Below are 26,617 nucleotides of genomic sequence, written 5' to 3' on the forward strand. Positions count from 1 at the left end.
AAACGTTTGTATAGTCTTTAATTATTTATGGTGTAAATAAGTCGGTCATATCAGATCATATTTGGGCCGTTTTGATTATTCGAGTATTATTATGAAAAACATAACATTAGTCACATGACTTCAGGCTGTATCGCTCTCCGATTGGCTGGTGTATCGGTCTCTGATTGGCTGGTCTCGGCGTCGCACGTTTAGTGACGTCTTTCCGGTTAACGCAGCGCTCGAGGAACACGTGTGCAGTGTGTAACAACAGAACTCGGACTTTAGGACTCGTACCCGCAACTTTCTGTTTTCTCAGGTACCGCAGCATCCACCCGCCGCTCCACCATGGTGAAGCCGCGCTTCAAGGGGCGCAGCTCCATCAACACCTCCACCTCCAGCTCCAACCCTGGTGAGCGCCGTCCCACTCACAGTCACACACACACACACACTCGGCTAATGCTAGCAGGTCCGGCTAACCTCCAGCTCAATCCGGGAGAGACAGCTCACAGCTCCACCCGCGGGGAGACGGCTCCAACCCGGGTGGAGAGGAGACAGCTCACGCCTCCACCCGGGGGTCGGGTTAGCGGACCTGTATCGCTTTAGACGATGCGTTGTTGGATGTTGTTGCTAAGCAGCGCTGCCTCGACCGTTTGAGCGGCAGTGATCGGGAATCTAACTCGGGTCGAATCTATGTAACCCAGTATGTGACGATACCACTATGGGACGATGCCAGTATTTAATCCAGTATGTGAGGATACCAGTATATAAACCAGTTTGTGTCCCTCCCAGACCGGCCCAAGGAGGCGGGGGCCACCAGCCTCCGAGACCGCTCCACCATCAAGAGGCTGAACATGTACCGGCAGAAGCAGCGATGGTGAGCCCCCCCCCCCCCCGGTCGGCCTGCCCTGCACCCAGCACACGTCGGGACCACGCAGTGTGTCTGTGTTGTGTGTCTCTGTGTTGTGTTGTGTGTCACTGTGTTGTGTTGTGTTGGGGGTCGTTGTGTTGTGTGTCACTGTGGTGTGTTTCACTGTGTTGGGTGTCGTTGTGTGTTTCACTGTGTTGTGTGTTTCACTGCGTTGGGTGTCGTTGTGTGTCACTGTGGTGTGTGTCACTGTGTTGGGTGTCATTGTGTCTCACTGTGGTGTGTGTCCCTGTGTTGGGTGTCATTGTCTGTCACTGTGATGTGTTACACTGTGTTGGGTGTCATTGTCTGTCACTGTGGTGTGTTACACTGTGTTGGGTGTCATTGTCTGTCACTGTGGTGTGTTGTGTGTCACTGTGGTGTGTTTCACTGTGTTGGGTGTCATTGTCTGTCACTGTGGTGTGTTGGGTGTCACTGTGCTGGGTGTCATTGTCTGTCACTGTGGTGTGTTGGGTGTCACTGTGTTGGGTGTCATTGTCTGTCACTGTGGTGTGTCTCACTGTGTTGGGTGTCATTGTCTGTCACTGTGGTGTGTTTGGTGTCATTGTCTGTCACTGTGGTGTGTTTCACTGTGTTGGGTGTCATTGTCTGTCACTGGTGTGTTGGGTGTCACTGTGTTGGGTGTCATTGTCTGTCACTGTGGTGTGTTGGGTGTCACTGTCTGTCACTGTGGTGTGTTGGGTGTCACTGTGTTGGGTGTCATTGTCTGTCACTGTGGTGTGTTGGGTGTCCCTGTGTTAGGTGTCATTGTCTGTCACTGTGGTGTGTTTCACTGTGGTGTGTCTCACTGTGTTGGGTGTCATTGTCTGTCACTGTGGTGTGTTGGGTGTCACTGTGTTGGGTGTCATTGTCTGTCACTGTGGTGTGTTGGGTGTCCCTGTGTTAGGTGTCATTGTCTGTCACTGTGGTGTGTCTCACTGTGTTGGGTGTCACTGTGGTGTGTCTCACTGTGTTTTGTGTCACTGTGGTGTGTCTCACTTTGTTGGGTGTCCCTTCCAGCGACAACAGAGGGAAGGTGATCCGGAACCTGTCGTTCCAGTCCTCCGTGACCCCCGGGACTGTAGCCCGCGTGGAGCCCAACATCAAGTGGTTCGGTGAGTCGCTGACCGCCATCCCTCAGAGACCTGTGCCCCCTACTACGAACCTCGCTGAACATAACCAGGCTCTCTTGGGAAAACCTGTAACGACAGAGACGTCACTCGCGATCCGAGTTAAATGGTACTACGACGCTCACTTAGGATTCGATTAGTCGAGGTTTTCCGCTTTGTTTCACGTGAAAGGGGTGTTTATCACATCATTTTACTTACCTTTACAAACTGGATAGATCAAGGTCTATTTCACTCAAGAGTAACAGATAGCTATATAAAGATAAAGATAAAGATAGACTTTATTGTCATATGGACCTCCTATGAGGAGTTCATAACTCAGATAACAGCTAGGGTTAACACATTTGCACATAATAAGGCTAGGGAGGCATGATGGCAAAAGAGAGCCGCCCGAAAGTGTACATTTGTAAGTGAAAAGTTTCTGCATATTGTCCATAAAATAACTGCGCCAAATGCAGAATTGTTCGCCGTTAATCCCAACGGAGTGATGAAGTTTTCAAAATGCATAAGCAATGGCCAACCTGCCTTATTCTATAATTTAGGAAATTCACCCTACGTAAGAAATGGAAGTAAGAATTGGGAGTATTTAAGCCTAACATAAAGTAAGCATTGCCTACATTAGGTCCAACAAGGACAATCAAATAGCAAATACCCTCTGATGAGAACCTGTATCTTATAAAGAATATTCCCAGGCAATGCCAAGGGATCGATCCCTCGATCCCGCCCGGTAGCCTATGAGCAGAGGTGGGCGTACTGCCTCCATCTTACCCTCTCACCCTCCGTGCCTCCAGCCAACACGCGGGTCATCAAGCAGTCGTCCCTGCAGAAGTTCCAGGAGGAGATGGGGCGCGTGCAGAAGGACCCGTACAGAGTGATCATGAGGAGGAGCAAGCTGCCCATGTCCCTTCTCCACGACCGCATCAAGGCCCACGTGAGTACCACCTCCACCCCCAGGATACACCTCCACCCCATACACCTCCACCCCCAGGATACACCTCCACCCCATACACCTCCACCCCCAGGATACACCTCCACCCCCAGGAGATACACCCCCACCCCCAGGAGATACACCCCCACCCCAGGAGATACACCCCCACCCACCAAGTCCTTCAGTTGTTTTGGTGGTTCGGAGGAAGGGAGAGGGGATGAGAGGGAGGGGGAGAGGGGGTGCATCAGACTGAGATGGAGGTCCACAGAGACAGCATGTTCCAGGTGATGGTGTTTTGAGGGTTCTTGGATGCTGTAAACTCTGTGGTGGTAGATCTTCTTGTCTGTGGAGAGTCCTAACTCTGAGCCCTCCAGAGGATTCCAGATCCTTCATTGGTTCCGTGGCAGCACGGCCTCGTGATCGCTCTCGTACGCCCGGGGATTATTGAAACCCGCCGTTAAATGTCTGAAAATGAATTCCTGGCGTCCTAATGGGAGGGCAGGCCTGGTGTTGGGCGCCCATCCCACTGATGTAACCGAGTTCATTCCTTGATACTTTGAGATGGATCGTGTTCCCGCTGCCTGTCTCCAGGAGCCCGGCGGTGTTGATCGGGTCAGGGGCAGCTCAGCTGGCCTTACGTTGCCAATAGCTTGTGCTGCTGCTAGGGGTGGCAATCTCTTGGCACCTCAAGATTCGATTATGAGGTCAACGACTCGATTCTAAAACGATTAGCAATGCATCTCAAGGCAACAATGTTTTTAATGTACATTTCCATGGGTGTTTTTCTAAAATATATCTCTGCATCTCAGTTTGCTACTCAGAGTTGGCTAATCACTTATTAATCACCTTATTTTGTGATGATCATTAAAGACATCAACAGATTAATTAACTTATCTAATTTTATTACATAAGTCATAGAACGTCATTTTTCCCAAATATGACGTTCTATGAACGATGCAATAATCAATGCAGCCTGCAGTACAACACGATATGGAAGTATGTAAAAAAATAGGTTGCAGTTTTCTTTTCTTTCTAATCTTTCTTTTCTATGACATCAAAGAGAAGCTGCTCTTGAATTAGGAGTTCTTGTGTCTGGCTGTGAGTTTGCGTGCATGCTATGCATAGGCTGAATCACAATCGTGTCAAGACAAATCAGATTGGCCAATGCACACTGAAGATAAATTAAATAATTTTAAATTACTAAATTTATCCCTCTCTGGCAGACAGGATGTTGTCAATGTCTTTGGAGGACTATTTCTGTGATAGCTTATTTTCCCGATAATGACCGACGATTGCGATAAAAAAAATATGTATTATGTTCTGTAATATTCCCTAAAAATGAATTTACATTATAACATCTTTATTGAATTGTAAAAGAAAGATAAATAGAAATTGTACTGATTTCCATTCAGTTACGGTAACAATTCTTTATTTATTTTGCATATCGCGTTCTATTCCATCACGGTTGTGCTTGTATCAGGAGAGCTCTGCTGCGGTTCCCATGGTTATTGAGGAGGAGACAATTAGCATTTTTTTGTCTGCATGTTTTAATATTCTGCAAACAAGAACCGGTTTCTTGGAAGATACGGTTGTTAGGATCTTGATTTGTTACCATAACAGAAAAGAACCCCTGTAGATATGGTCGAGGTTTAAACTGCCTGCTCCAGTGAATCAGCATGAATAACGTCTGTTGGCCATGCCAAGGATTTCCTCTCCCTCTCCCCAGCTGGTGTCCTAACCTCCTCCTCCTCCTCCCTCTAACCTCCTCCTCCTCCTCCTCCCTCTAACCTCCTCCTCCTCCTCCCTCCTCCTCCTCCCTCTAACCTCCTCCTCCTCCTCCTCCCTCTAACCTCCTCCTCCTCCTCCTCCCTCTAATGTCCTCCTCCTCCTCCTCCTCCCTCTAACGTCCTCCTCCTCCTCCTCCCTCCTCCTCCTCCTCCCTCCTCCTCCTCCTCCTCCCTCTAACGTCCTCCTCCTCCTCCTCCCTCTAATGTCCTCCTCCTCCTCCCTCCTCCTCCTCCTCCTCCCTCTAACCTCCTCCTCCTCCCTCTAACCTCCTCCTCCTCCTCCCTCTAACCTCCTCCTCCTCCCCCCTCTAACGTCCTCCTCCTCCTCCCCCCTCTAACGTCCTCCTCCTCCCCCCTCTAACGTCCTCCTCCTCCTCCCCCCTCTAACGTCCTCCTCCTCCTCCCCCCTCTAACGTCCTCCTCCTCCTCCCCCCTCTAACGTCCTCCTCCTCCTCCCCCCTCTAACGTCCTCCTCCTCCTCCCCCCTCTAACGTCCTCCTCCTCCTCCCCCCTCTAACGTCCTCCTCCTCCCCCCTCTAACGTCCTCCTCCTCCCCCCTCTAACGTCCTCCTCCTCCCCCCTCTAACGTCCTCCTCCTCCCCCCTCTAACGTCCTCCTCCTCCCCCCTCTAACGTCCTCCTCCTCCCCCCTCTAACGTCCTCCTCCTCCCCCCTCTAACGTCCTCCTCCTCCTCCTCCTCCTCCCCCCTCTAACGTCCTCCTCCTCCCCCCTCTAACGTCCTCCTCCTCCTCCTCCTCCTCCCCCCTCTGTCCTCCTCCTCCCCCCTCTAACGTCCTCCTCCTCCTCCTCCTCCTCCCCCCTCTAACCTCCTCCTCCCCCCTCTAACGTCCTCCTCCTCCCCCCTCTAACGTCCTCCTCCTCCCCCCTCTAACGTCCTCCTCCTCCCCCCTCTAACGTCCTCCTCCTCCCCCCTCTAACGTCCTCCTCCCCCCCCCTCTAACGTCCTCCTCCTCCCCCCTCTAACGTCCTCCTCCTCCCCCCTCTAACGTCCTCCTCCTCCCCCCTCTAACGTCCTCCTCCTCCCCCCTCTAACGTCCTCCTCCTCCCCCCTCTAACGTCCTCCTCCTCCCCCCTCTAACGTCCTCCTCCTCCCCCCTCTAACGTCCTCCTCCTCCCCCCTCTAAACCTCCTCCTCCTCCTCCCCCCTCTAACGTCCTCCTCCTCCCCCCTCTAACCTCCTCCTCCTCCTCCCCCCTCTAACCTCCTCCTCCTCCTCCCCCCTCTAACGTCCTCCTCCTCCTCCCCCCTCTAACGTCCTCCTCCTCCCCCCTCTAACGTCCTCCTCCCCCCTCTAACGTCCTCCTCCTCCTCCCTCTAACGTCCTCCTCCTCCCCCCTCTAACGTCCTCCTCCTCCCCCCTCTAACGTCCTCCTCCTCCCCCCTCTAACGTCCTCCTCCTCCTCCTCCCCCCTCTAACCTCCTCCTCCTCCTCCCTCTAACGTCCTCCTCCTCCCCCCTCTAACGTCCTCCTCCTCCCCCCTCTAACGTCCTCCTCCTCCCCCCTCTAACGTCCTCCTCCTCCCTCTAACCTCCTCCTCCCCCCTCTAACGTCCTCCTCCTCCTCCTCCCTCTAACCTCCTCCTCCCACCTCTAACGTCCTCCTCCTCCCCCTCTAACCTCCTCCTCCTCCTCCCTCTAACCTCCTCCTCCTCCCTCTAACCTCCTCCTCCCCCTCTAACCTCCTCCTCCTCCTCCTCCCTCTAACGTCCTCCTCCTCCCCCCTCTAACGTCCTCCTCCTCCCCCCTCTAACCTCCTCCTCCCCCCTCTAACGTCCTCCTCCTCCCCCCTCTAACGTCCTCCTCCTCCCCCCTCTAACGTCCTCCTCCCCCCTCTAACGTCCTCCTCCTCCCCCCTCTAACGTCCTCCTCCTCCCCCCTCTAACGTCCTCCTCCTCCTCCCTCTAACCTCCTCCTCCCCCCTCTAACGTCCTCCTCCCCCCTCTAACCTCCTCCTCCCCCCTCTAACGTCCTCCTCCTCCCCCCTCTAACGTCCTCCTCCCCCCTCTAATGTCCTCCTCCCCCCTCTAACGTCCTCCTCCTCCCCCCTCTAACGTCCTCCTCCTCCCCCCTCTAACGTCCTCCTCCTCCCCCCTCTAACGTCCTCCTCCTCCCCCCTCTAACGTCCTCCTCCTCCCCCTCTAACGTCCTCCTCCTCCTCCCTCTAACATCCTCCTCCTCCCCCCTCTAACGTCCTCCTCCTCCCCCCTCTAACGTCCTCCTCCTCCTCCTCCCTCTAACCTCCTCCTCCCCCCTCTAACGTCCTCCTCCTCCCCCCTCTAACGTCCTCCTCCTCCCCCCTCTAACGTCCTCCTCCTCCCCCCTCTAACGTCCTCCTCCTCCCCCTCAAACGTCCTCCTCCCCCCTCTAACGTCCTCCTCCTCCTCCCTCTAACGTCCTCCTCCTCCCCCCTCTAACGTCCTCCTCCTCCCCCCTCTAACGTCCTCCTCCTCCCCCCTCTAACGTCCTCCTCCTCCCCCTCTAACGTCCTCCTCCTCCTCCCTCTAACGTCCTCCTCCTCCCCCCTCTAACGTCCTCCTCCTCCCCCCTCTAACGTCCTCCTCCTCCTCCTCCCTCTAACCTCCTCCTCCCCCCTCTAACGTCCTCCTCCTCCCCCCTCTAACGTCCTCCTCCTCCTCCCTCTAACGTCCTCCTCCTCCCCCCTCTAACGTCCTCCTCCTCCCCCTCTAACGTCCTCCTCCTCCCCCTCTAACGTCCTCCTCCTCCTCCCTCTAACCTCCTCCTCCTCCTCCCTCTAACCTCCTCCTCCTCCTCCCCCCTCTAACGTCCTCCTCCTCCCCCTCTAACCTCCTCCTCCTCCTCCCTCCTCCTCCTCCTCCCTCTAACGTCCTCCCCCTCCTCCCTCCTCCTCCTCCTCCCTCTAACGTCCTCCTCCTCCTCCCTCTAACGTCCTCCTCCTCCTCCTCCCCCCTCTAACGTCCTCCTCCTCCCCCCTCTAACGTCCTCCACCTCCTCCCCCACCTCCTCCTCCCCCCTCTAACGTCCTCCTCCTCCTCCCCCACCTCCTCCTCCTCCTCCTCCCCCCTCTAACCTCCTCCTCCCCCCTCTAACGTCCTCCTCCTCCTCCTCCTCCTCCCCCCTCTAACCTCCTCCTCCCCCCTCTAACGTCCTCCTCCTCCCTCCTCCTCCTCCCCCACCTCCTCCCCCCTCTAACCTCCTCCTCCCCCTCTAACGTCCTCCTCCTCCCCCCTCTAACGTCCTCCTCCTTCTCCTCCTCCTCCCCCCTCTAATGTCCTCCTCCTCCTCTCCTCCAGAACTCCAAGGTGCACATCCTTGACACCGAGGGCTTCCAGACCACCTTCGGCCCGCGGGCCCAGAGGAAGAGGCCCAGCCTGCTGGTGGAGGACGTCAAGGACCTGGTGGTGCGGGCGGAGGCCTCCGTCCTCTCCTACAGCGCCGACAAGGACCGCGACCTGGTCACCGAGGATTCAGGGGTCCGGTAAGGTCTAGTGCTCTGTAAACCAGGTCCCTCTAGTCTAGTGCACTGTAAACCAGGTCCCTCTAGTCTAGTGCTCTGTAAACCAGGTCCCTCTAGTCTAGTGCTCTGTAAACCAGGTCCCTCTAGTCTAGTCTAGTGCACTGTAAACCAGGTCCCTCTAGTCTAGTGCACTGTAAACCAGGTCCCTCTAGTCTAGTCTAGTGCTCTGTAAACCAGGTCCCTCTAGTCTAGTGCTCTGTAAACCAGGTCCCTCTAGTCTAGTGCTCTGTAAACCAGGTCCCTCTAGTCTAGTCTAGTGCTCTGTAAACCAGGTCCCTCTAGTCTAGTCTAGTGCTCTGTAAACCAGGTCCCTCTAGTCTAGTCTACTAGTGCTCTGTAAACCAGGTCCCTCTAGTCTAGTGCTCTGTAAACCAGGTTACATACCCTGCTCGAGTTAAATCACGAGCAGGGGGGGACGGTCATGAGGAAGAGGAGGATGGGGATGATGAAGTGAACCCTGTCTCTCCAGGGAGGAGGTGCGCGAAGAGATCTTCAAGAAGGGCCAGTCCAAGAGGATCTGGGGAGAGCTGTACAAGGTACGGTATCACTGCTACTGTTTCACACACGCATTAACACACCTGATGGAGGGAGGTGATTGGCGGGTCCTGTGATTGATTGACTGGTCGAGTGATTGGCGGTTCCTGTGATTGATTGGCGGTTCCTGTGATTGATTGGCGGTTCCTGTGATTGATTGGCGGTTCCTGTGATTGATTGGCGGTTCCTGTGATTGATTGGCGGGTCCTGTGATTGATTGGCGGTTCCTGTGATTGATTGGCGGGTCCTGTGATTGATTGCCGGGTCCTGTGATTGATTGACGGGTCCTGTTCCCTAGGTGATTGACTCGTCCGACGTGGTGATCCAGGTCCTGGACGCCCGGGACCCAATGGGCACGCGCTCCCAGAGTATCGAGACGTACATGAAGAAGGAGAAGCCATGGAAACACCTCATCTTCGTCCTCAACAAGTGTGACCTCATCCCAACCTGGGTCACGGTAGGTCACCTCTGAAGACCTTTCCTGACCAGCCAATCAGAGCTGACGTTACCCTGAACCTCACTGAACAGTTTCTGCATTATTAGATGAGTATGTGAAAAGGTCCCTACAGTATTCCATGAGGACCGGTGTTTAGCCCCCCAGGACTGCACAGGAGTACTGGGTACAACACACCGTCAGTAGGGGAGGCCACAGTGTATCCATGACCATGAACCCCCCCCTTGTTGTTGTGTATCCATGACCATGAACCCCGCCCTTATTGTTGTGTATCCATGACCATGAACCCCGCCCTTGTTGTTGTGTATCCATGACCATGAACCCCGCCCTTGTTGTTGTGTATCCATGACCATGAACCCCACCCTTGTTGTTGTGTATCTATGACCATGAACCCCGCCCTTGTTGTTGTGTATCCATGACCATGAACCCCCCCCTTGTTGTTGTGTATCCATGACCATGAACCCCCCCCTTGTTGTTGTGTATCCATGACCATGAACCCCGCCCTTGTTGTTGTGTATCCATGACGATGAACCCCGCCCTTGTTGTTGTGTATCCATGACGATGAACCCCACCCTTGTTGTTGCTATAGAAACGCTGGGTGGCCATTCTCTCTGCCATTAACCCCACCCTGGCCTTCCACGCCAGCCTCACCAACTCCTTCGGCAAAGGCTGCCTCATTCAGCTGCTCCGGCAGTTCGGCAAGGTGAGCCTCACCCTCCACCTCCACCCGCTGACGTAGATCTCTGTAGGGGGCCACTTCAGCAGACTGACGTAGAGCATCTCCTCCTCCCCCCCCAGCTCCACACTGATAAGAAGCAGATCAGCGTTGGGTTCATCGGCTACCCCAACGTGGGGAAGAGCTCCGTCATCAACACCCTGAGGTCCAAGAAGGTCTGCAACGTGGCGCCCATCGCCGGGGAGACCAAGGTACTGTACCGCCCTCCCCCCCCCACCCCCAGCTATATACAGACAGACCCCCCCCATCTCCAGCTATATAGACAGACCCCCCCCCCCATCTCCAGCTATATAGACAGACCCCCCCCCCATCTCCAGCTATATACAGACAGACCCCCCCCCCCCCATCTCCAGCTATATAGACAGACCCCCCCCCCCCATCTCCAGCTATATACAGACAGACCCCCCCCCATCTCCAGCTATATAGACAGACCCCCCCCCCCCATCTCCAGCTATATACAGACAGACCCCCCCCCATCTCCAGCTATATAGACAGACCCCCCCCCCCCCCCATCTCCAGCTATATACAGACCCCCCCCCCCCCATCTCCAGCTATATACAGACAGACCCCCCCCCCATCTCCAGCTATATACAGACAGACCCCCCCCCCCCCCCCAACCCAGCTATATACAGACAGACCCCCCCCCTCACCCATGTCTCTCTACGGTCTTGTCTCTCTAGGTGTGGCAGTACTCTGATGCTCCGGGTCTTGTCTCTCTACGGTCTTGTCTCTCTAGGTGTGGCAGTACTCTGATGCTCCGGGTCTTGTCTCTCTACGGTCTTGTCTCTCTACGGTCTTGTCTCTCTAGGTGTGGCAGTACCCTGATGCTCTGGGTCTTGTCTCTCTACGGTCTTGTCTCTCTAGGTGTGGCAGTACTCTGATGCTCCGGGTCTTGTCTCTCTACGGTCTTGTCTCTCTAGGTTTGGCAGTACTCTGATGCTCTGGGTCTTGTCTCTCTACGGTCTTGTCTCTCTAGGTGTGGCAGTACATCACTCTGATGCGCCGTATCTTCCTCATCGACTGCCCGGGCGTGGTGTACCCGTCTGAGGACAGCGAGTCAGACATCGTCCTGAAGGGAGTGGTGAGTTCAGCCACAATGATCGTCTTGTTATTATTCTTTGAGCTGCTCTGTAGTCTAGGTCGGTAACCATTAGACCGCCTGCGCTGAACGCCTGCATCATGTTCTCCTCAGGTCCAAGTGGAGAAGATCAAGCACCCAGAGGAGCACATCCCGGCCGTCCTGGAGCGGGCCAAGCCCGAGTACATCCAGAAGACCTACCGCATCCCCACCTGGAGCTCCCCAGAGGACTTCCTGGAGAAACTGGCCTTCCGCACCGGGAAGCTGCACAAGGTCAGCAGGGGGCCGGGCTTTACCGCAGATCACCTCCCTATCTGAAGGCCCACACCCAGGAGATGGTCTCCCATCAGCTCGTTAAGAATCAGTGGCTCGTTAGTGACCCAAGCTCATAGATAAACCAGTCGATCATAGATAAACAGTGTTGTTAATAATAATTCGTTTTTTAAGAATCAGCTTTTAATAACCAGTGGCTTGTTAAAGGAGAAATCCGGGGTAAAATTGATCTGGGATATGATTGGTATGATAACGAGTTGGAATGTTCGTTTGGCAGCAAAAAAGTGCATATAGACGCATTCTTAAGTTGGCTGATTTCAGCCGATTCTACCAAAATGCTATTAACGATAGGGTATGTCTCATGGTAAAAACTAAATCGCTATTTTAAACCACTTACAAGGCTAGAAATAGCCCTACACTTATTTGGTAGTATAATAAGGGTCTTGACTTATAAAACGAGGCATTGATAACTTTGTAAGTGACAGATTGATATTAAAAATGACATTTTATACAGACAATACCATCCGTAGTTCACCTGTCGACGCCATCTTGTCTTTAAGACTCGATAGGTAGATTGACGAACACAGAGCTTGTGACATCCGTCAACAACACGCAAGCTCTGTGTTCGCCAATCTACCTATCGAGTCTTAAAAACAAGATGGCATCGATGGTTGAGCTACTGATGGTATTGTGTGTATAAAATGTCCTTGTAATAAACCATCCATTGACACCGGATTTCTCCTTTGACTACCCGTGGTGTTTAAATAGGCAGCGGCAGCATGATATGTGATCATAGGGCTGTTGTGTTGCAGGGCGGAGAACCAGACATTGTCACGGTCTCTAAGATGGTGCTCAACGATTGGCAGAGGGGACGCATCCCGTTCTTCGTGAAACCGCCAGGACCCGATAACGACCCGGAGGTGAGAACCGGTGGAACCATATGGCGGGGATGACGTCATCGTGACGGCGTCATCGTGACGGTGTGATGACGTCATCGTGACGTTGTGACGGCGTCGTGATGGCGACATGGCGTCATAGTGACGTCATCGTGACGTGTGACAGCGTTATTGTGACTGGGTGATGGCGCCATCGTGATGTGTGACAGCGTCATAGTGACGTTGTGATGGTTTCATTGTGACGGTGTTATGACGTCATCGTGATGGTGTGACGGCGTCATCGTGACTGCAGCGTGATGACGTCATCGTGGCCTCTTCATGTCTATCTTTGGGTTGTTCTGGAGGCTAGTGTTTCATCCATGTTGTGTGATGTGAACTTTGAGAAGGTCATTGTGTTATTCGTTCATCCTTTCCTTTGGGTGTGTCGGCTGTGTGCTGCCTCCTAGAAATCAATCAATATTCAGGAAAACGACCAACTATTGTATTAGTATGGACGCTAGCTGCTAAAAGAGAATGAAGGGAGGAGACCTGACCATGGATGTGATGTGACTCCTGCAGGGCAAGGAGAAGGAGGCCGCTGCACCTGGGGCTGAGGTGCAGGTGCAGGAGGAGCAGCAGCAGCAGCAGCAGCAGGAGGAGCAGCAGGAGGGGGAGGAGGAGGTGGCGGCCATGCCCGCAGAGCAGGAGGCCCAGGAGAGATGTAAGGAGAAGCAGAAGGAGCAGGTCCAGAAGATTCTGGCCGGCGTGCGTCAGAACTTTGGGAAGATCTCGGTGGCGCCGGAGTTCAACGACGAGGACCTGGACCCCGTGGAGATGGCCGACCTCGACCCCTCCGACTTCTCCGACGTGGAGGAGGAGGAGGAGGATGAGGAGGATGCTGGAGAGGAGGAGAAGGAGGAGGAGCAGCAGGAGCAGCAGGAGGAGCAGGCTGCAGCAGGGGGACAGGCGGGGCGGCCCAGCACCGCGGCAGCAGGGGTGACCAAAGGCCCCAGCAACACGATCCGTCAGCTGGACGAGAAGATCGCAAAATACAAGCAGTTCCTGGACCGCGCCAAGTCCAAACGCTTCTCTGCCATCCGGTACGTCCCACAGCCAGGGCCTATCCCTCCTTCCTCTCTGTGGCCCCTAGGAGCCAGGGCCATCCCTCTAGGAGCCAGGGCCTATCCCTCCTCTCTGGCCCCTAGGAGCCAGGGCCTATCCCTCCTCTCTGGCCCCTAGGAGCCCCTGAGATGTGTTATTGTGAGAGGCTCCATGTGGTGCCGGTGCTGCCTAATCAACGGCCTGTCTTCAATAAGGGCCTCAGCCCTGGCAGGGTGCGCAACGCTACATCACAGGCTGTGCGCGGCCCCGTGTGGCGGGAGGCCAGTCAGCCGCCAGCTTCCAGCGGCCTTGATGCGCCGCTAATGTTCTCTCTCTCTCTGCACAGGATTCCAAAGGGGCTGTCAAGCAAAGTGTTAGCAGACGACAAACCCAAACAAGATGAGAAGCAAGCCCATATTAAAGGTAGGTCTACACACATCCCCCCCACCCCTACCACCTGCTAGTGCCCTTATCGTTGGGGAATGTCCCAGCATCAGCCTGGTTAACGCTCAGTGCTCTGTTCCCAGCTGTGATCGAGAGGTCAAAGAAGAGGAGGGCGGGGGAGGAGGAAACCCCGGCCGCGGCCAAGATGACCTCCAAACAGGTGACCTCTTCCTCCTCATCACGGCCTGTAAACCATGCTGGACGTGAATCTAATATACAACAGAGTGTAAATGTAGCGACAGCGGGGTCGTGGAGGGAACCTGCACTGACGCCTTCCACTCTCTCTCTCTCCCAGAGACGCGCAGCCGAGCGGGCGAGCAAGCTGAAGGTGGGCGCGCGTTACTACGAGACGCACAACGTCAAGAACAAGAACCGGGACAAGAAGATGCCCGTGTTGGAGGGGAAGAAGGGCAAGAAGGCAAAGCGCTAGAGGAACGCTGTGGACACTAACAGGCCTTCACACAGCCTGCTGGCGGACTGACAGGGAGGAGTCCTAAGAGGAGCTCTCATTGGTGGAGGGGTGGGGGCGTGGCTCTCTGAGCCTTTTGTTTAATGGGTTCCCTGAGTGCACACTTAATGTGTGGAGGTGAAATGTGTCCTCCATCAAGTGGACTGATGGAGGGCACATTTCAGCTCAGTGGAGTGTGCACTCCAGAGCCTTCTGTTGGAGCCTCAGGGGGCAGATAAGGACTCATTAATCCACCTCTAGACACATGTCTGACCCACGCGCCCGCTGGCATCTCGACAACCTTTCAAGTCTCAGAGAAAACGATAACTTGTGCTGTAAAAAGATATTTACACCCAGAGACCCACAATGTGTTGAATGTTTTTTATAAATCTGCGTCCAGGCCTTAAATGAGGTCAGGTGTCTTGTGTCGGAGGATCTCATTTCTTTGGAGTGATGGTTACTTCCAGCTGGGCCTGCAATGAGAACATTCTTTAAATGCTAACGTGGAAAAAAATAATAAAAAAACCTGTCATTTCAATGTAAACTACATTACTCTTTCAAATAAAAAGCTATTTTAAATAAAGTGGTTGTAAATGTTGAAAGGAGGGGGTCATGCGTCACCTTGAGCTGCTGGTTGGTCCTCTTGAGGAACTGGATCTCCTCACCGTGCTTCCTCTCCTCGGTCTGGCGGATCTCCAGCTCTCTCTTCTCCACCGCCTCACATCTGGCCTTCTGCTCGCTCAGCTGATGCTCCAAGTCCTGCTTCTCCAGCTCCAGCTCCCTGAGCTACAGACCAGGAACCATCAACAGACCACTGAGCTACAGACCAGGAACCATCAACAGACCACTGAGCTACAGACCAGGAACCATCAACAGAGCACTGAGCTACAGACCAGGAACCATCAACAGACCACTGAGCTACAGACCAGGAACCATCAACAGACCACTGAGCTACAGACCAGGCACCATCAACAGACCACTGAGCTACAGACCAGGAACCATCAACAGGAGGCCACTGAGCTACAGGGCAGGAACCATCAACAGAGCACTGAGCTACAGACCAGGAACCATCAACAGGCCACTGAGCTACAGGGCAGGAACCATCAACAGACCAGGAACAATCAACAGGCCACTGAGCTACAGACCAGGAACCAACAACAGACCAGGAACAATCAACAGGCCACTGAGCTACAGACCAGGAACCATCAACAGGCCACTGAGCTACAGACCAGGAACCATCAACAGACCACTGAGCTACAGACCAGGAACCATCAACAGAGCACTGAGCTACAGACCAGGAACCATCAACAGGAGGCCACTGAGCTACAGGGCAGGAACCATCAACTGAGCTACAGACCAGGAACCATCAACAGGGCAGGAACCATCAACAGACCAGGAACAATCAACAGGCCACTGAGCTACAGACCAGGAACCATCAACAGACCAGGAAAAATCAACAGGCCACTGAGCTACAGACCAGGAACCATCAACAGGCCACTGAGCTACAGACCAGGAACCATCAACAGACCAGGAACAATCAACAGGCCACTGAGCTACAGACCAGGAACCATCAACACCACTGAGCTACTGAGTAGACCAGGAACCATCAACAGAGCACTGAGCTACAGACCAGGAACCATCAACAGGCCACTGAGCTACAGGGCAGGAACCATCAACAGACCAGGAACAATCAACAGGCCACTGAGCTACAGACCAGGAACCATCAACAGACCAGGAACAATCAACAGGCCACTGAGCTACAGACCAGGAACCATCAACAGGCCACTGAGCTACAGACCAGGAACCATCAACCGACCAGGAACAATCAACAGGCCACTGAGCTACAGACCAGGAACCATAAACAGACCAGGAGCCATCAACAGACCAGGAACAATCAACAGACCACTGAGCTACAGACCAGGAACCATTAACACCACTGAGCTACAGACCAGGGACCATCAACAGGCCACTGAGCTACAGACCAGGGACCATCAACACCCCTGAGCTAAAGACCAGGAACCATCAACAGGCCACTGAGCTACAGACCAGGAACCATCAACAGGCCACTGACCTACAGACCAGGAACCATCAACAGGCCACTGAGCTACAGACCAGGAACCATCAACAGATCACTGAGCTACAGACCAGGAACCATCAACAGACCCGGAACCATCAACAGGCCACTGAGCTACAAACCAGGAACCATCAACACCAGTGAGCTACAGACCAGGGAGGGACCATCAACAGAGCACTGAGCTACAGACCAGGAACCATCAACACCACTGAGCTACAGACCAGGAACCATCAACAGACCACTGAGCTACAGACCAGGAAACATCAACCGACCAGGAACCATCAACAGACCACTGAGCTACAGACCAGGAACCATCAACAGGCCACTTAGCTACAGACCAGGAACCATCAACAGACCAGGAGCCATCAACACCACTGAGCAGCAGACCAGGAATAATCTACACAACAGGAATCAACACATCATGTCGGGAACCATCAACACAACAGACCAATAAAACCATCAACACAACAAGAACATCAACACAACAGACCAGGAACCATAAACAATAGGCCAATGAACAAAAAAAAAAGGAACCATCAACAAAAGAGACCAGGAACCATCAACAGACCAATGAGCTACAAGACCAGGAACCATCAACACAACAGAACAATGAGCTATAACACCAGGAACCATCAACACAACAGAACAATGAGCTATAACACCAGGAACCATCAACACCATAGGCTAAGGCAGTCCTTACAACCAGTACTGGATGCTAGCTGACCCCTAGCTCTCTACTGTACGCTAGCTGACCCCTAGCTCTCTACTGGACGCTAGCTGACCCCTAGCTCTCTACTGGACGCTAGCTGACCCCTAGCTCTCTACTGGACGCTAGCTGACCCCTAGCTCTCTACTGGACGCTAGCTGACCCCTAGCTCTCTACTGGACGCTAGCTGACCTCTAGCTCTCTACTGGATGCTAGCTGACCCCTAGCTCTCTACTGGACGCTAGCTGACCCCTAGCTCTCTACTGGACGCTAGCTGACCCCTAGCTCTCTACTGGACGCTAGCTATCCCCAACTTCTCTACTGGACGCTAGCTGACCCCTAGCTCTCTACTGGACGCTAGCTGACCCCTAGCTCTCTACTGGACGCTAGCTGACCCCTAGCTCTCTACTGGACGCTAGCTGACCCCTAGCTCTCTACTGGACGCTAGCTGACCCCTAGCTCTCTACTGGACGCTAGCTGACCTCTAGCTCTCTACTGGATGCTAGCTGACCCCTAGCTCTCTACTGGACGCTAGCTGACCCCTAGCTCTCTACTGGACGCTAGCTGACCCCTAGCTCTCTACTGGACGCTAGCTATCCCCAACTTCTCTACTGGACGCTAGCTGACCCCTAGCTCTCTACTGGACGCTAGCTGACCTCTAGCTCTCTACTGGACGCTAGCTGACCCCTAGCTCTCTACTGGACGCTAGCTGACCCCTAGCTCTCTACTGGACGCTAGCTGACCCCTAGCTCTCTACTGGACGCTAGCTATCCCCAACTTCTCTACTGGACGCTAGCTGACCCCTAGCTCTCTACTGGACGCTAGCTGACCCCTAGCTCTCTACTGGACGCTAGCTGACCCCTAGCTCTCTACTGGACGCTAGCTGACCCCTAGCTCTCTACTGGACGCTAGCTGACCCCTAGCTCTCTACTGGACGCTAGCTGACCCCTAGCTCTCTACTGGACGCTAGCTGGCCCTTAGCTCTCTGCAGTGTGTGCTAGTTGACCCTTAGCTCTCTGCAGTGTGTGCTAGTTGACCCTAGCTCTCTCTGCCTCTCTCTCTCTCTCACCCGTGTCTCCATGTCGCTCTTGCCCTGCTCGGCCTGCAGGGCCTTGCGGACCCCGAACGCCATGCTGCTCTCGTACAGCGTCTGGTAGGCCGCCACTGTCATGCGGATCTCGTTGCGGATGCGTAGAAGCAAGACGCCGCGCTCCGCACAGTTGATGGTCACCTGACGGATCAGCTCGTCTGAGGGTCAGAGGTCACAGTTGCTGGTCACCTGACGGAACTGCTCGTCTTAGGGTCAGAGGTCAGGGTAAGGAGGCAGCTGTTTGATTCTACTACAGAGGGCCCAGTATGACTCCAGTCTACCCAGTGGACCAACGGGCGGCTGGTTGTGATGGGTGATGGAGCCCTGGTGATCTAGAAGCACTAGGAGATATCAGGTGTAGCTCATGTGGACAGAGCCCCCAGTCAGGGTCTGGGGGCTCTGTCCACCCCCAGTCAGGGTCCGGGGGTCGCCTCCAGGCCCCAGCAGGCGGTCCTCACCAAAGCACTGTCCGTACAGCTCTCGGCGGACGGGGCAGATGCCGGTCTCGCGGGCCTGCCGCCGCCCCAGCAGCGCGTCCAGCTGGTCCGTGAGCTGCACCACGTCGGAGCGTGTGCAGGGGGTGCTCGACACCTGCTGCACCCACAGCTGGCCCGCCTCCGCCCACTCCCTGCGGACACACAGCACCTCAGCAGGCGGAGCTCACAGACCTACAGCGCCGCCGAGAGCCACTGGACGCTGACATCAGACAAGCGGATACAACTATAGAAGGAGCTTCACTCTGTTAGTGACCATGGGGCCAGATAGGAGCCCAATGACTAGTGGGGTCACCCAGTGGGTGGGGTCACCCAGTGGGTGGGGTGTATACCCAGTGGGTGGGGTGTGGGGTGGGGTGTATACCCAGTGGGTGGGGTATATACCCAGTGGGTGGGGTGTCACCCAGTGTGGTGTCACCCAGTGGGTGGGGTGTATACCCAGTGGGTGGTGTCACCCAGTGGGTGGGGTGTATACCCAGTGGGTGGGGTATATACCCAGTGGGTGGGGTGTCACCCAGTGTGGTGTCACCCAGTGGGTGGGGTACACCCAGTGGCTGGTGTCACCCAGTGGGTGGGGTATACCTGGGGGGCAGCAGGGCGTTGAGGACCTCCTCCGTCTGCTGTCTAGGGGCGTCGGCCCCGGGGGATCGGGGGGGCGGGGGGACCGGGCCGGACAGGGGGGGCTGCTGGGGGCTGGGCTTCAGAGACCGTGCCTACACACACACACACACACACACACACACACACACACACACACACACACACACACAAATACAGACAGGCACACAAATACAAAGATAGTCACACACAAACATGTATGAGCCCAGAATCGAGATTTGTTGAGCCGGTCAGAGCGGTTTATTGAGCCGCTTCAGAGCGGTTTTCTGGTTCAGGTTCCTCTCCGTCCTACCTTGGGGGTCTTCCGGTCCGCGGTTCTTTCCACGGCTCTGCTCTGCAGGACCGGGGTGTCGTACCTCAGCAGGGACTCCGCCGGGGGGATCATTCTGATGACTTTAACTCACTTTCTACGGCGGGAGAAACAGTAAATACTCGACGCTTCACCTGTGACTCTGACTGTTGATGTCGTCATGGTTACCAGCAGAACGTACGCTCATCACGTTGACCGTTAATGGTGCCATGGTTACCAGCCGTCCGGTAGCGCATGCGCTCTGCTACCCGCCTGAACTGGGGTCAGCTGGAGGCTGAAACGTCGTCCGTACTCATGCTATAGTGGTATAATTAATACTGTACGCGGCCTTCACTTCTCAGCTCATTCAAACTGGGATAAAGAATAAATAAAGAATAAATGAAGGATGAATAAAGAACAAATAAAGAAGGCCCCGAGTGGTGGCGGAACCATCAGTCGGGGAAGGGACTGGGACGTCGGAGACTGTTTCCTGCGCACCACCGGAAGTGGAAACGAAACAGCGTTTACACAATAGAAGTTTTGGTGTTTAGAGTTTTACCTTCATTGTGTATAAAATCACATTTCTGGACGCTATGATAAACGTTTAGTTCAATATAAACCAGGTTAGTCGCGTTGCTTTAAGATGGAGAAAGAGAGGAGACGGAGGCGGGAATCCCCGCCGCGGGAGGCGAGGGTGAGAATCAAACAGGAGAGAGCGAGTCCCGCGCGGAGACCGAGACCCCCCCGGTCCCGGTCCCCCAGCCCAAGAACCCGACACCGTTCCCGGTCCCTCAGCCCCAGACCCCGACCCCGGTCCGCCAGCCCGAGTCCCCCCCGCAGGAGGAGCAGCAGGTTGGTTGTTCAGGATCACTGTCCACACAGCATGTGGTTCAGGAGGTAGAGCGGGGCGGCTGGTAACCGGGAGGTTGATGGTTCGATCCCCGGCTCCTCCTATCTGAGTGTCGAGGAGTCCCTGAGCAAGACGCCTCACTCTGACTGCTCATAACGAGCTTGCTGTCGCCTTGAGGGCTGATTCCGCCGTCGTTGTGTCAACGTGTGGTTGAATGGGTGAATGTGAGGCAGTGTTGTAAAGTGCTTTGAGAGGTTGGTTAGAAGAGCGGATACATGCAGTCTCTTTAACACGTCACACGGTGATGAAGCTCTACTGGTCCCCAGAGGTCAAACTTTAATGTAACTGTACATTACACTATGCGTGTAAAAGCAGCACTGAAATAATTAGCTTCAAATCAACCATTTCGCCTAGGCACGTGTGAACTGGCTGTACACAATGTAACGTACATTACATTGTGTACAGCCAGCCGTCGGTCACTGAGTCGAACCATTAGTTTTCCATATTCTAATTATTTAATTGATTCGGGGAATCCGATCCTTTGTTTACCTCGTCCAGATCGCCTGTCAGACCGCGGGATCGATCCCCGACCAAGAGGGAGAGGTCTCCCCCCAAGAGGGAGAGGTCTCCCCCCAAGAAGGAGAGGTCTCCCCCCAGGAGGGGCAGCCGGTCCCCTCGGAACCAGAGGGGTGGGAGTCCCCACCGGGGGGGAGACGCCAGGATCAAACGGGTGAGGAGACCCCCAGTCATAGCTGTACCCCTCCTGTACCCCTCCTGTACTGCGACTGTAACTGTTGACTATGTATTGAAGAGGGTCTCTGCAGACCCCCAGCTGGTCACCGTGCTGACACTGGTTCTCCTGACAGGAGCGGGAGCCTCACCGGGGGGGGGCCGCAGAGCCTCCCCGGGGGGGGGCCGCGGAGCCTCCCCGGGGAGGGGGCGCCGAGCCTCACCGAGCGGGGGCCGTCGGGGCTGAGGACCAGCGTGTGCGGAGCGACCCCCCCCCGGAGCGGAGGAGCCGGTGGGAGACGGACCGACCGCCACGGGAGCGCGGGGGCCGGTGGGACGCGCCGCGGGGCGGGCCGGCCCCCCAGGAGCAGCAGGAGGAGCGGCAGCAGCACGACGAGCGGCGGAGGGAGGCCCGGGCGCGCAGGGAGGAAGAGGAGGGGGCGGGGGCCTTCGGGGTGCCCCAGGAGGGGGGCGAGGGCGGCGACGACCCCCCTCCCGACAAGGAGAAGCCCGACTTCGGGCTGTCGGGGGCGCTGACGGAGGACACCAACACCTTCAGGGGCGTGGTCATCAAGTACAACGAGCCCCCCGAGGCGCGTATCCCCAAGCGGCGCTGGCGCCTGTACCCCTTCAAGAACGACGAGCCGCTGCCCGTGATGTACGTCCACCGGCAGAGCGCCTACCTGCTGGGCCGCGACAGGAAGATCGCCGACATCTCCATCGACCACCCCTCCTGCTCCAAGCAGCACGCCATCTTCCAGTACAGGTGACCTGACCCACCCGGGAGGGGGAGGGACGGGGGAGGGACGGGGAGGGATGGGGGAGGGACGGGGGAGGGATGGGACAGGGGGAGGGACGGGGGAGGGATGGGACAGGGGGAGGGACGGGGAGGGACAGGGGAGGGGAGGGACGGGACCGGGGGAGGGACGGGACCGGGGGAGGGACGGGGGGGGGCGGGGGAGGGACCAGGGGAGGGACCGGGGAGGGACGGGACCGGGGGAGGGACGGGGGGGGACGGGGGAGGGACCAGGGGAGGGACCGGGGAGGGACGGGACCCGGGGGAGGGACCAGGGGAGGGACCGGGGAGGGACGGGACCGGGGGAGGGACGGGGAGGGAGGGGGAGGGACGGGGAGGGACGGGGAGGGACGGGGAGGGAGGGGGAGGGACAGGGGAGGGGAGGGACGGGACCGGGGGAGGGACGGGGAGGGAGGGGGAGGGACGGGGGAGGGACGGGACCGGGGGAGGGACGGGGGAGGGACGGGGAGGGAGGGGGAGGGACGGGGAGGGAGGGACGGGACCGGGGGAGGGACGGGGAGGGAGGGGGGGGGGGTCGAGGCAGGGAAAGAGGAGTTCATATCATTCATGAAGATGGAGCTTCAATAATTTTCCTTTTTCCTTTTCTGGTGACCACAAAACAAATCTGAGCTCTAACAGTCAGACCCCTGGGGGGGGGGGGGGGGGGGGTTTAGAGCTCTAACAGTCAGACCCCTGGGGGGGGGGGGGGGGGCTAGAGCTCTAACAGTCAGACCCCTGGGGGGGGGGGGGGGGGGGGGCTCTAGAGCTCTAACAGTCAGACTCTTAGGGAAACTGCAGCTCTAGCTCAGCTCTATTTTCATTAAAATAAAGCTGTTTTCTGTACATGTTGTCCCCCCCAGGCTGGTGGAGTACACGCGTCTGGACGGGACCCCAGGCCGTCGGGTGAAACCCTACCTGCTGGACCTGGGCTCGGGGAACGGCACCTACCTGAACAACCAGCGCATCGAGGGCCAGCGCTACTACGAGCTCAAGGAGAAGGACGTGCTCAAGTTCGGCTTCAGCAGCCGCGAGTACGTCCTGCTGCACGAGTTCTCGGACACGGCCGAGGTGGACGCCCAGACTGCCGGGGAGGAGGACGAGGACGACGGGCTGGACGAGTAGCCCTGCCCACAGCACCACCGCGGACTCAGCCATTGGTTTATCCAATTCCAAAAAAGGCGTTGGCTCTGACCGGCCAATCGTCTCTCAGAACAGCGTCTACTTCTCAGGACTCGCCCCCACTCCTCTCCTCGTCGGCTCTCTGCTGAACCACGGAGCCACTGGTCCCACTGGTCCCACTGGTCTATGGCTCTGCTGAACCACGGAGCCACTGATCCCACTGGTTCCTGGCTCTGCTGAACCACGGAGCCACTGGTCTCACTGGTTCTGTGCTCTGCTGAGCCACGGAGCCACTGGTCCCACTGGTTCTGTGCTCCACTGAACCTGGTTCTGTGCTCCACTGAACCCTGGTTCTGTGCTCTGTAGTCTGTTCACCTGATGTAAGGCTGTCTGTATGTTTAGTCTCAGTGTTTCCTCACAGCCTTGGTTCTGTCTGAACAATAAGCCGGTGATTTCAGTTTTTATGCGGGTGTACAGGGGGGTTTTCAAGTTGAGTTTCTACTCTTTGATGCATTCGTCATTCATAATTCAGTATTGGTGTTTTGTATTGTGAATAAAGACTGAACAAAGGGTTTGAGGTGTTGTGTGTTTAGAAATCCTGAAGCCAGGAAGCTTAAACATCTCATGAATCTCAGAGAACCTTCTGTTTCTCCATTACAGTCAACCAGTGTTCCCAGCCCGGGGCTGCCTCACCAAGCTCTATACTGGGTGCAAACTGGTTGAACTGAACGTTGATGAACTTCTTCTCATTCTGTGCTAAAGCGGATCAGGGGAACATGCCTCTCATGCTCCACTGGTGGCCCTGTTGGTTAGGTTGAGGTGTAGTTCCTCTCCTCGGCAGCAGGGGGGGTGCTAGAGCAGCTTTCCTACAGTGTTCAGTGAACTCCCTGAAAGTAACCAGAGAACAGGGCGTGTCTGGAGGAGCTGAGTCTTGTCACCTCGGCTCACCTGGGACGGCTCTGCTCACGGCGTTCTAAACTAAGAGTTTAATGTCGTCTGGACGGCTCGTTTGAGCTGATCGGGAACATGTACACGTCCGGCAGGCGGATGAGCCTCCACGAGGTGAAGAGGAAGGACCCTGTGTGGGTTTCGGCCGGAGGTCTGTGTCAGGATGCCCCGGGGTTCAGCAAGGCGCCCCCGTCCCCACGGGGTCCCAGCCGGGCTCTGTCAGTGGCCTATATCCTGATCCAGGACGCATCGCTGCCGCAGACCGAGGAGAACCTGTCCCTCAAGTGTCTGAAGGAAGCCTGCGCTGACGTCCACGCCGTGTTCAAGACCATCTCCTTCGAGAGGATCTCTCTGGGCACCACCGACATCCTGGATAGTTTCTACAACGCAGGCAAGTTGAGACCTGCGCTCGGAAGGCAACAGACCTTCCCACTGTCCCGGGACGAGCCTATAGGACCTTCTTACTGTCCCGGAACGAGTCCAGAACCTTGTCACTGTCCCAGATCGAGCCTTGGACCTTCTTGCTGTCCCGGATCGAACATAGGACCTTCTTACTGTCCCGGGACGAGTCCAGAACCATCTCACTGTCCCGGGACCTTCTTGCTGTCCCGGGACGGGCCCAGAACCTTCTCCCGGGACCTTCTCATTGTCCCGGGACGTGCCCAGACCCAGGCAGAACTTCTCACTGTCCGCTTGTTGTTCCACAGACGTGGCGGTGGTTGAGATGAGCGACACCTTCTGCCAGCCGTCCCTGTTCTACCACCTCGGCGTGCGGGAGAGCTTCAGCATGACCAACAACGTCATCCTGTACTGTTATAAATCCAAAAGCAAAAGCGACGTCCACGCTATCAAGGTAAACAACCGCTCCACGTCAGAGCTGGCGGCGAGCCACAGCAACACGCCGAACACAAGAGATCACTAAGGGATCAGCGTTGACTAAGAGATCAGATTCACTAAGATCAGGGTTCACTTAGATCAGGGTTAATTAAGATCAGACTTCACAAGAGATCAGTTCAGTAAGAGTGAACTGGTGTGTGTGTGTGTGTGTGTGTGTGTGTGTGTGTGTGTGTGTCCCTGTGTGTGTGTGTGTGTGTCCCTGTGTGTGTGTCCCTGTGTGTGTGTGTGTGTGTGTGTGTGTGTGTGTGTGTCCCTGTGTGTAGGAGCAGTGTGGGTCCTACACCTTCATCCCCTACGTGGTGTCTCCGGGGGGCCGGGTGCTGGCCTGTGACGTGGGCCTGATGAGGGGTCTGGAGGAGCTCATCAGCCTCACCATGGAGCCGCTGCTGACCCCCCTGGTGGAGCGGCTGGTGTCCCTGCTGGAGGGGCTCAACGTCCAGACCAGGTCAGCCCCCCCCCATAACACAGGCCACAGTACTGTCTCTGCTGTCGCTGTGGTTGTAAACAACATGGTTACAGCGTTAGACAAGGAGAAGCACTGTGCAGCTCTTCTATTGATCTTTGGAGGCCTTTGAACTCCAGTTGGTCTTATACAGGCTGCTTATGGTTTTGATCATTCTGCTTGTGGCAGGTTCAGCGATTATCTGTCTGATAGGCAACTATCAGTTCAATTAGGAAGCTACCAATCTGAGGTTTAACAGTTACAAATGGTGTCCCACAGGGCTCAATATGGGTCCAGCTGGTGCAGTGCTATTCACAATTTATATCAGTAACATTGTTTCATCGCTACCGAACTGTCACGCCCATCTGTAGGCTGATGACGCAGTACTGTATTGCATTTCGGATTCGGTGCACCCATCTATTCAGAACCTACAGAGCTCTTTGAACACCCTGCGGGACTGTCTGGTGGACCCCAGGCTTGTTCTTAATACAGTCAAACAAAATATACGTGCTTCTCCTTAGAAAGAACTACAAATTCCGATGATTTCAATATTTTTACAAAGAATGGATTTTTAATCGAAAGAGACACAGAATAGAAATATCTTGGCATCTGGATAGATGATAAAGTCACTTTTAATTTTCACATAAAAAATCGTGTATGTCGATTGCGACAAAAAACTTGCTAAAACAAAACCACCTTCCCTTTATTGAGTAGGAAAAGGATTATTGAGACCGTTTTCATGTCTGTCTCTGATTACGGTGACGTAGTTATTCGGCATGCAGCACGTTCATGTCTTTAACACCTGGACAAGGGTTTTTCACTCTGCTGTAAGGTTCATCACAGGAGATGCCTCTGACACAACCCGTTGTGTCTTATATGGAAAGGCTGGGTGGTCCTCCCTTAAACGAAGACGTGACGCATATGGCACATTTTTATTTATAAAGCCCTGTCCGGGAAGCTTCCTCATTCTTTGACTGTAATGCTGCAAATTTCAGATGTGCTATGTCAGACGCGCTCCACTGTCTTGCTCATTCCTCATGTTCCTCAAGCCAGGTCTGAGCTTGGAAGGACAGCTTTTAGCTTCAGTGTCCCCAACTCCTAGAACAACTTACAGCCACAAATTAAAATGAATACCTCCATATCCTCGAACCAATTTAGACATATTATCTTAAATCTGCCAAACTCTACCTGTAACTGTTTTAATTAAGCTATGTCACTTATTTCATTTTAATTCCAGCCAATTCTACATCTCTGTGTAAATGTTCAAATTGTATTTTAAATTTTCTCTTTATCAGCTGTTGATGTTTTTGCATTGCATAGTGTGTATTTATTGTTGTTTTTTCTTTGCATTTGTTGGACTCGACTTCATTGCAAATGAGG

General features: G+C 55.1%; 4 protein-coding genes across 4 annotated transcripts in view; 3 read left to right on the top strand and 1 right to left on the bottom strand.

The window, feature by feature from the left end:
• Nucleotides 1-202: 202 nt before the first annotated feature.
• Nucleotides 203-14,795, top strand: LOC130384474 (nucleolar GTP-binding protein 2-like). The gene is made up of 16 exons (XM_056592677.1): nucleotides 203-388; nucleotides 769-853; nucleotides 1,904-1,998; nucleotides 2,802-2,941; nucleotides 8,019-8,203; nucleotides 8,712-8,778; nucleotides 9,075-9,233; nucleotides 9,820-9,933; nucleotides 10,029-10,157; nucleotides 10,943-11,047; nucleotides 11,159-11,317; nucleotides 12,130-12,237; nucleotides 12,772-13,292; nucleotides 13,640-13,716; nucleotides 13,821-13,897; nucleotides 14,033-14,795. The coding sequence occupies exons 1-16, from the start codon at nucleotides 325-327 to the stop codon at nucleotides 14,165-14,167; spliced, it is 2,220 nt and encodes a 739-aa protein (XP_056448652.1). The 5' UTR covers nucleotides 203-324; the 3' UTR covers nucleotides 14,168-14,795.
• Nucleotides 14,498-20,384, bottom strand: LOC130384476 (axonemal dynein light intermediate polypeptide 1-like). The gene is made up of 6 exons (XM_056592679.1): nucleotides 19,460-20,384; nucleotides 19,132-19,262; nucleotides 18,514-18,683; nucleotides 18,035-18,213; nucleotides 14,807-14,971; nucleotides 14,498-14,658 (listed from the first exon to the last, which is right to left on the bottom strand). The coding sequence occupies exons 1-6, from the start codon at nucleotides 19,550-19,552 to the stop codon at nucleotides 14,623-14,625; spliced, it is 774 nt and encodes a 257-aa protein (XP_056448654.1). The 5' UTR covers nucleotides 19,553-20,384; the 3' UTR covers nucleotides 14,498-14,622.
• snip1 (Smad nuclear interacting protein) lies at nucleotides 19,875-23,712 on the top strand. The gene is made up of 4 exons (XM_056592678.1): nucleotides 19,875-20,308; nucleotides 20,865-21,036; nucleotides 21,173-21,801; nucleotides 22,692-23,712. Exons 1-4 carry the CDS (start codon nucleotides 20,100-20,102, stop codon nucleotides 22,951-22,953), a joined length of 1,272 nt encoding a protein of 423 aa, XP_056448653.1. The 5' UTR covers nucleotides 19,875-20,099; the 3' UTR covers nucleotides 22,954-23,712.
• Nucleotides 23,713-23,842: 130 nt separating this feature from the next.
• si:ch211-1i11.3 (mitogen-activated protein kinase kinase kinase 5) overlaps nucleotides 23,843-26,617 on the top strand; it is a 35,783-nt gene continuing 33,008 nt past the window's right edge. The window contains exons 1-3 of the mRNA XM_056592803.1: nucleotides 23,843-24,289; nucleotides 24,606-24,751; nucleotides 25,059-25,240. Coding sequence (XP_056448778.1) covers nucleotides 23,977-24,289; nucleotides 24,606-24,751; nucleotides 25,059-25,240 — 641 coding nt within the window. The 5' untranslated portion in view covers nucleotides 23,843-23,976. The remainder of the gene's footprint in view (nucleotides 24,290-24,605; nucleotides 24,752-25,058; nucleotides 25,241-26,617) is intronic.

This window comes from Gadus chalcogrammus, chromosome 6, assembly GCF_026213295.1.
Source record: "Gadus chalcogrammus isolate NIFS_2021 chromosome 6, NIFS_Gcha_1.0, whole genome shotgun sequence".
Taxonomy (NCBI): domain Eukaryota; kingdom Metazoa; phylum Chordata; class Actinopteri; order Gadiformes; family Gadidae; genus Gadus; species Gadus chalcogrammus.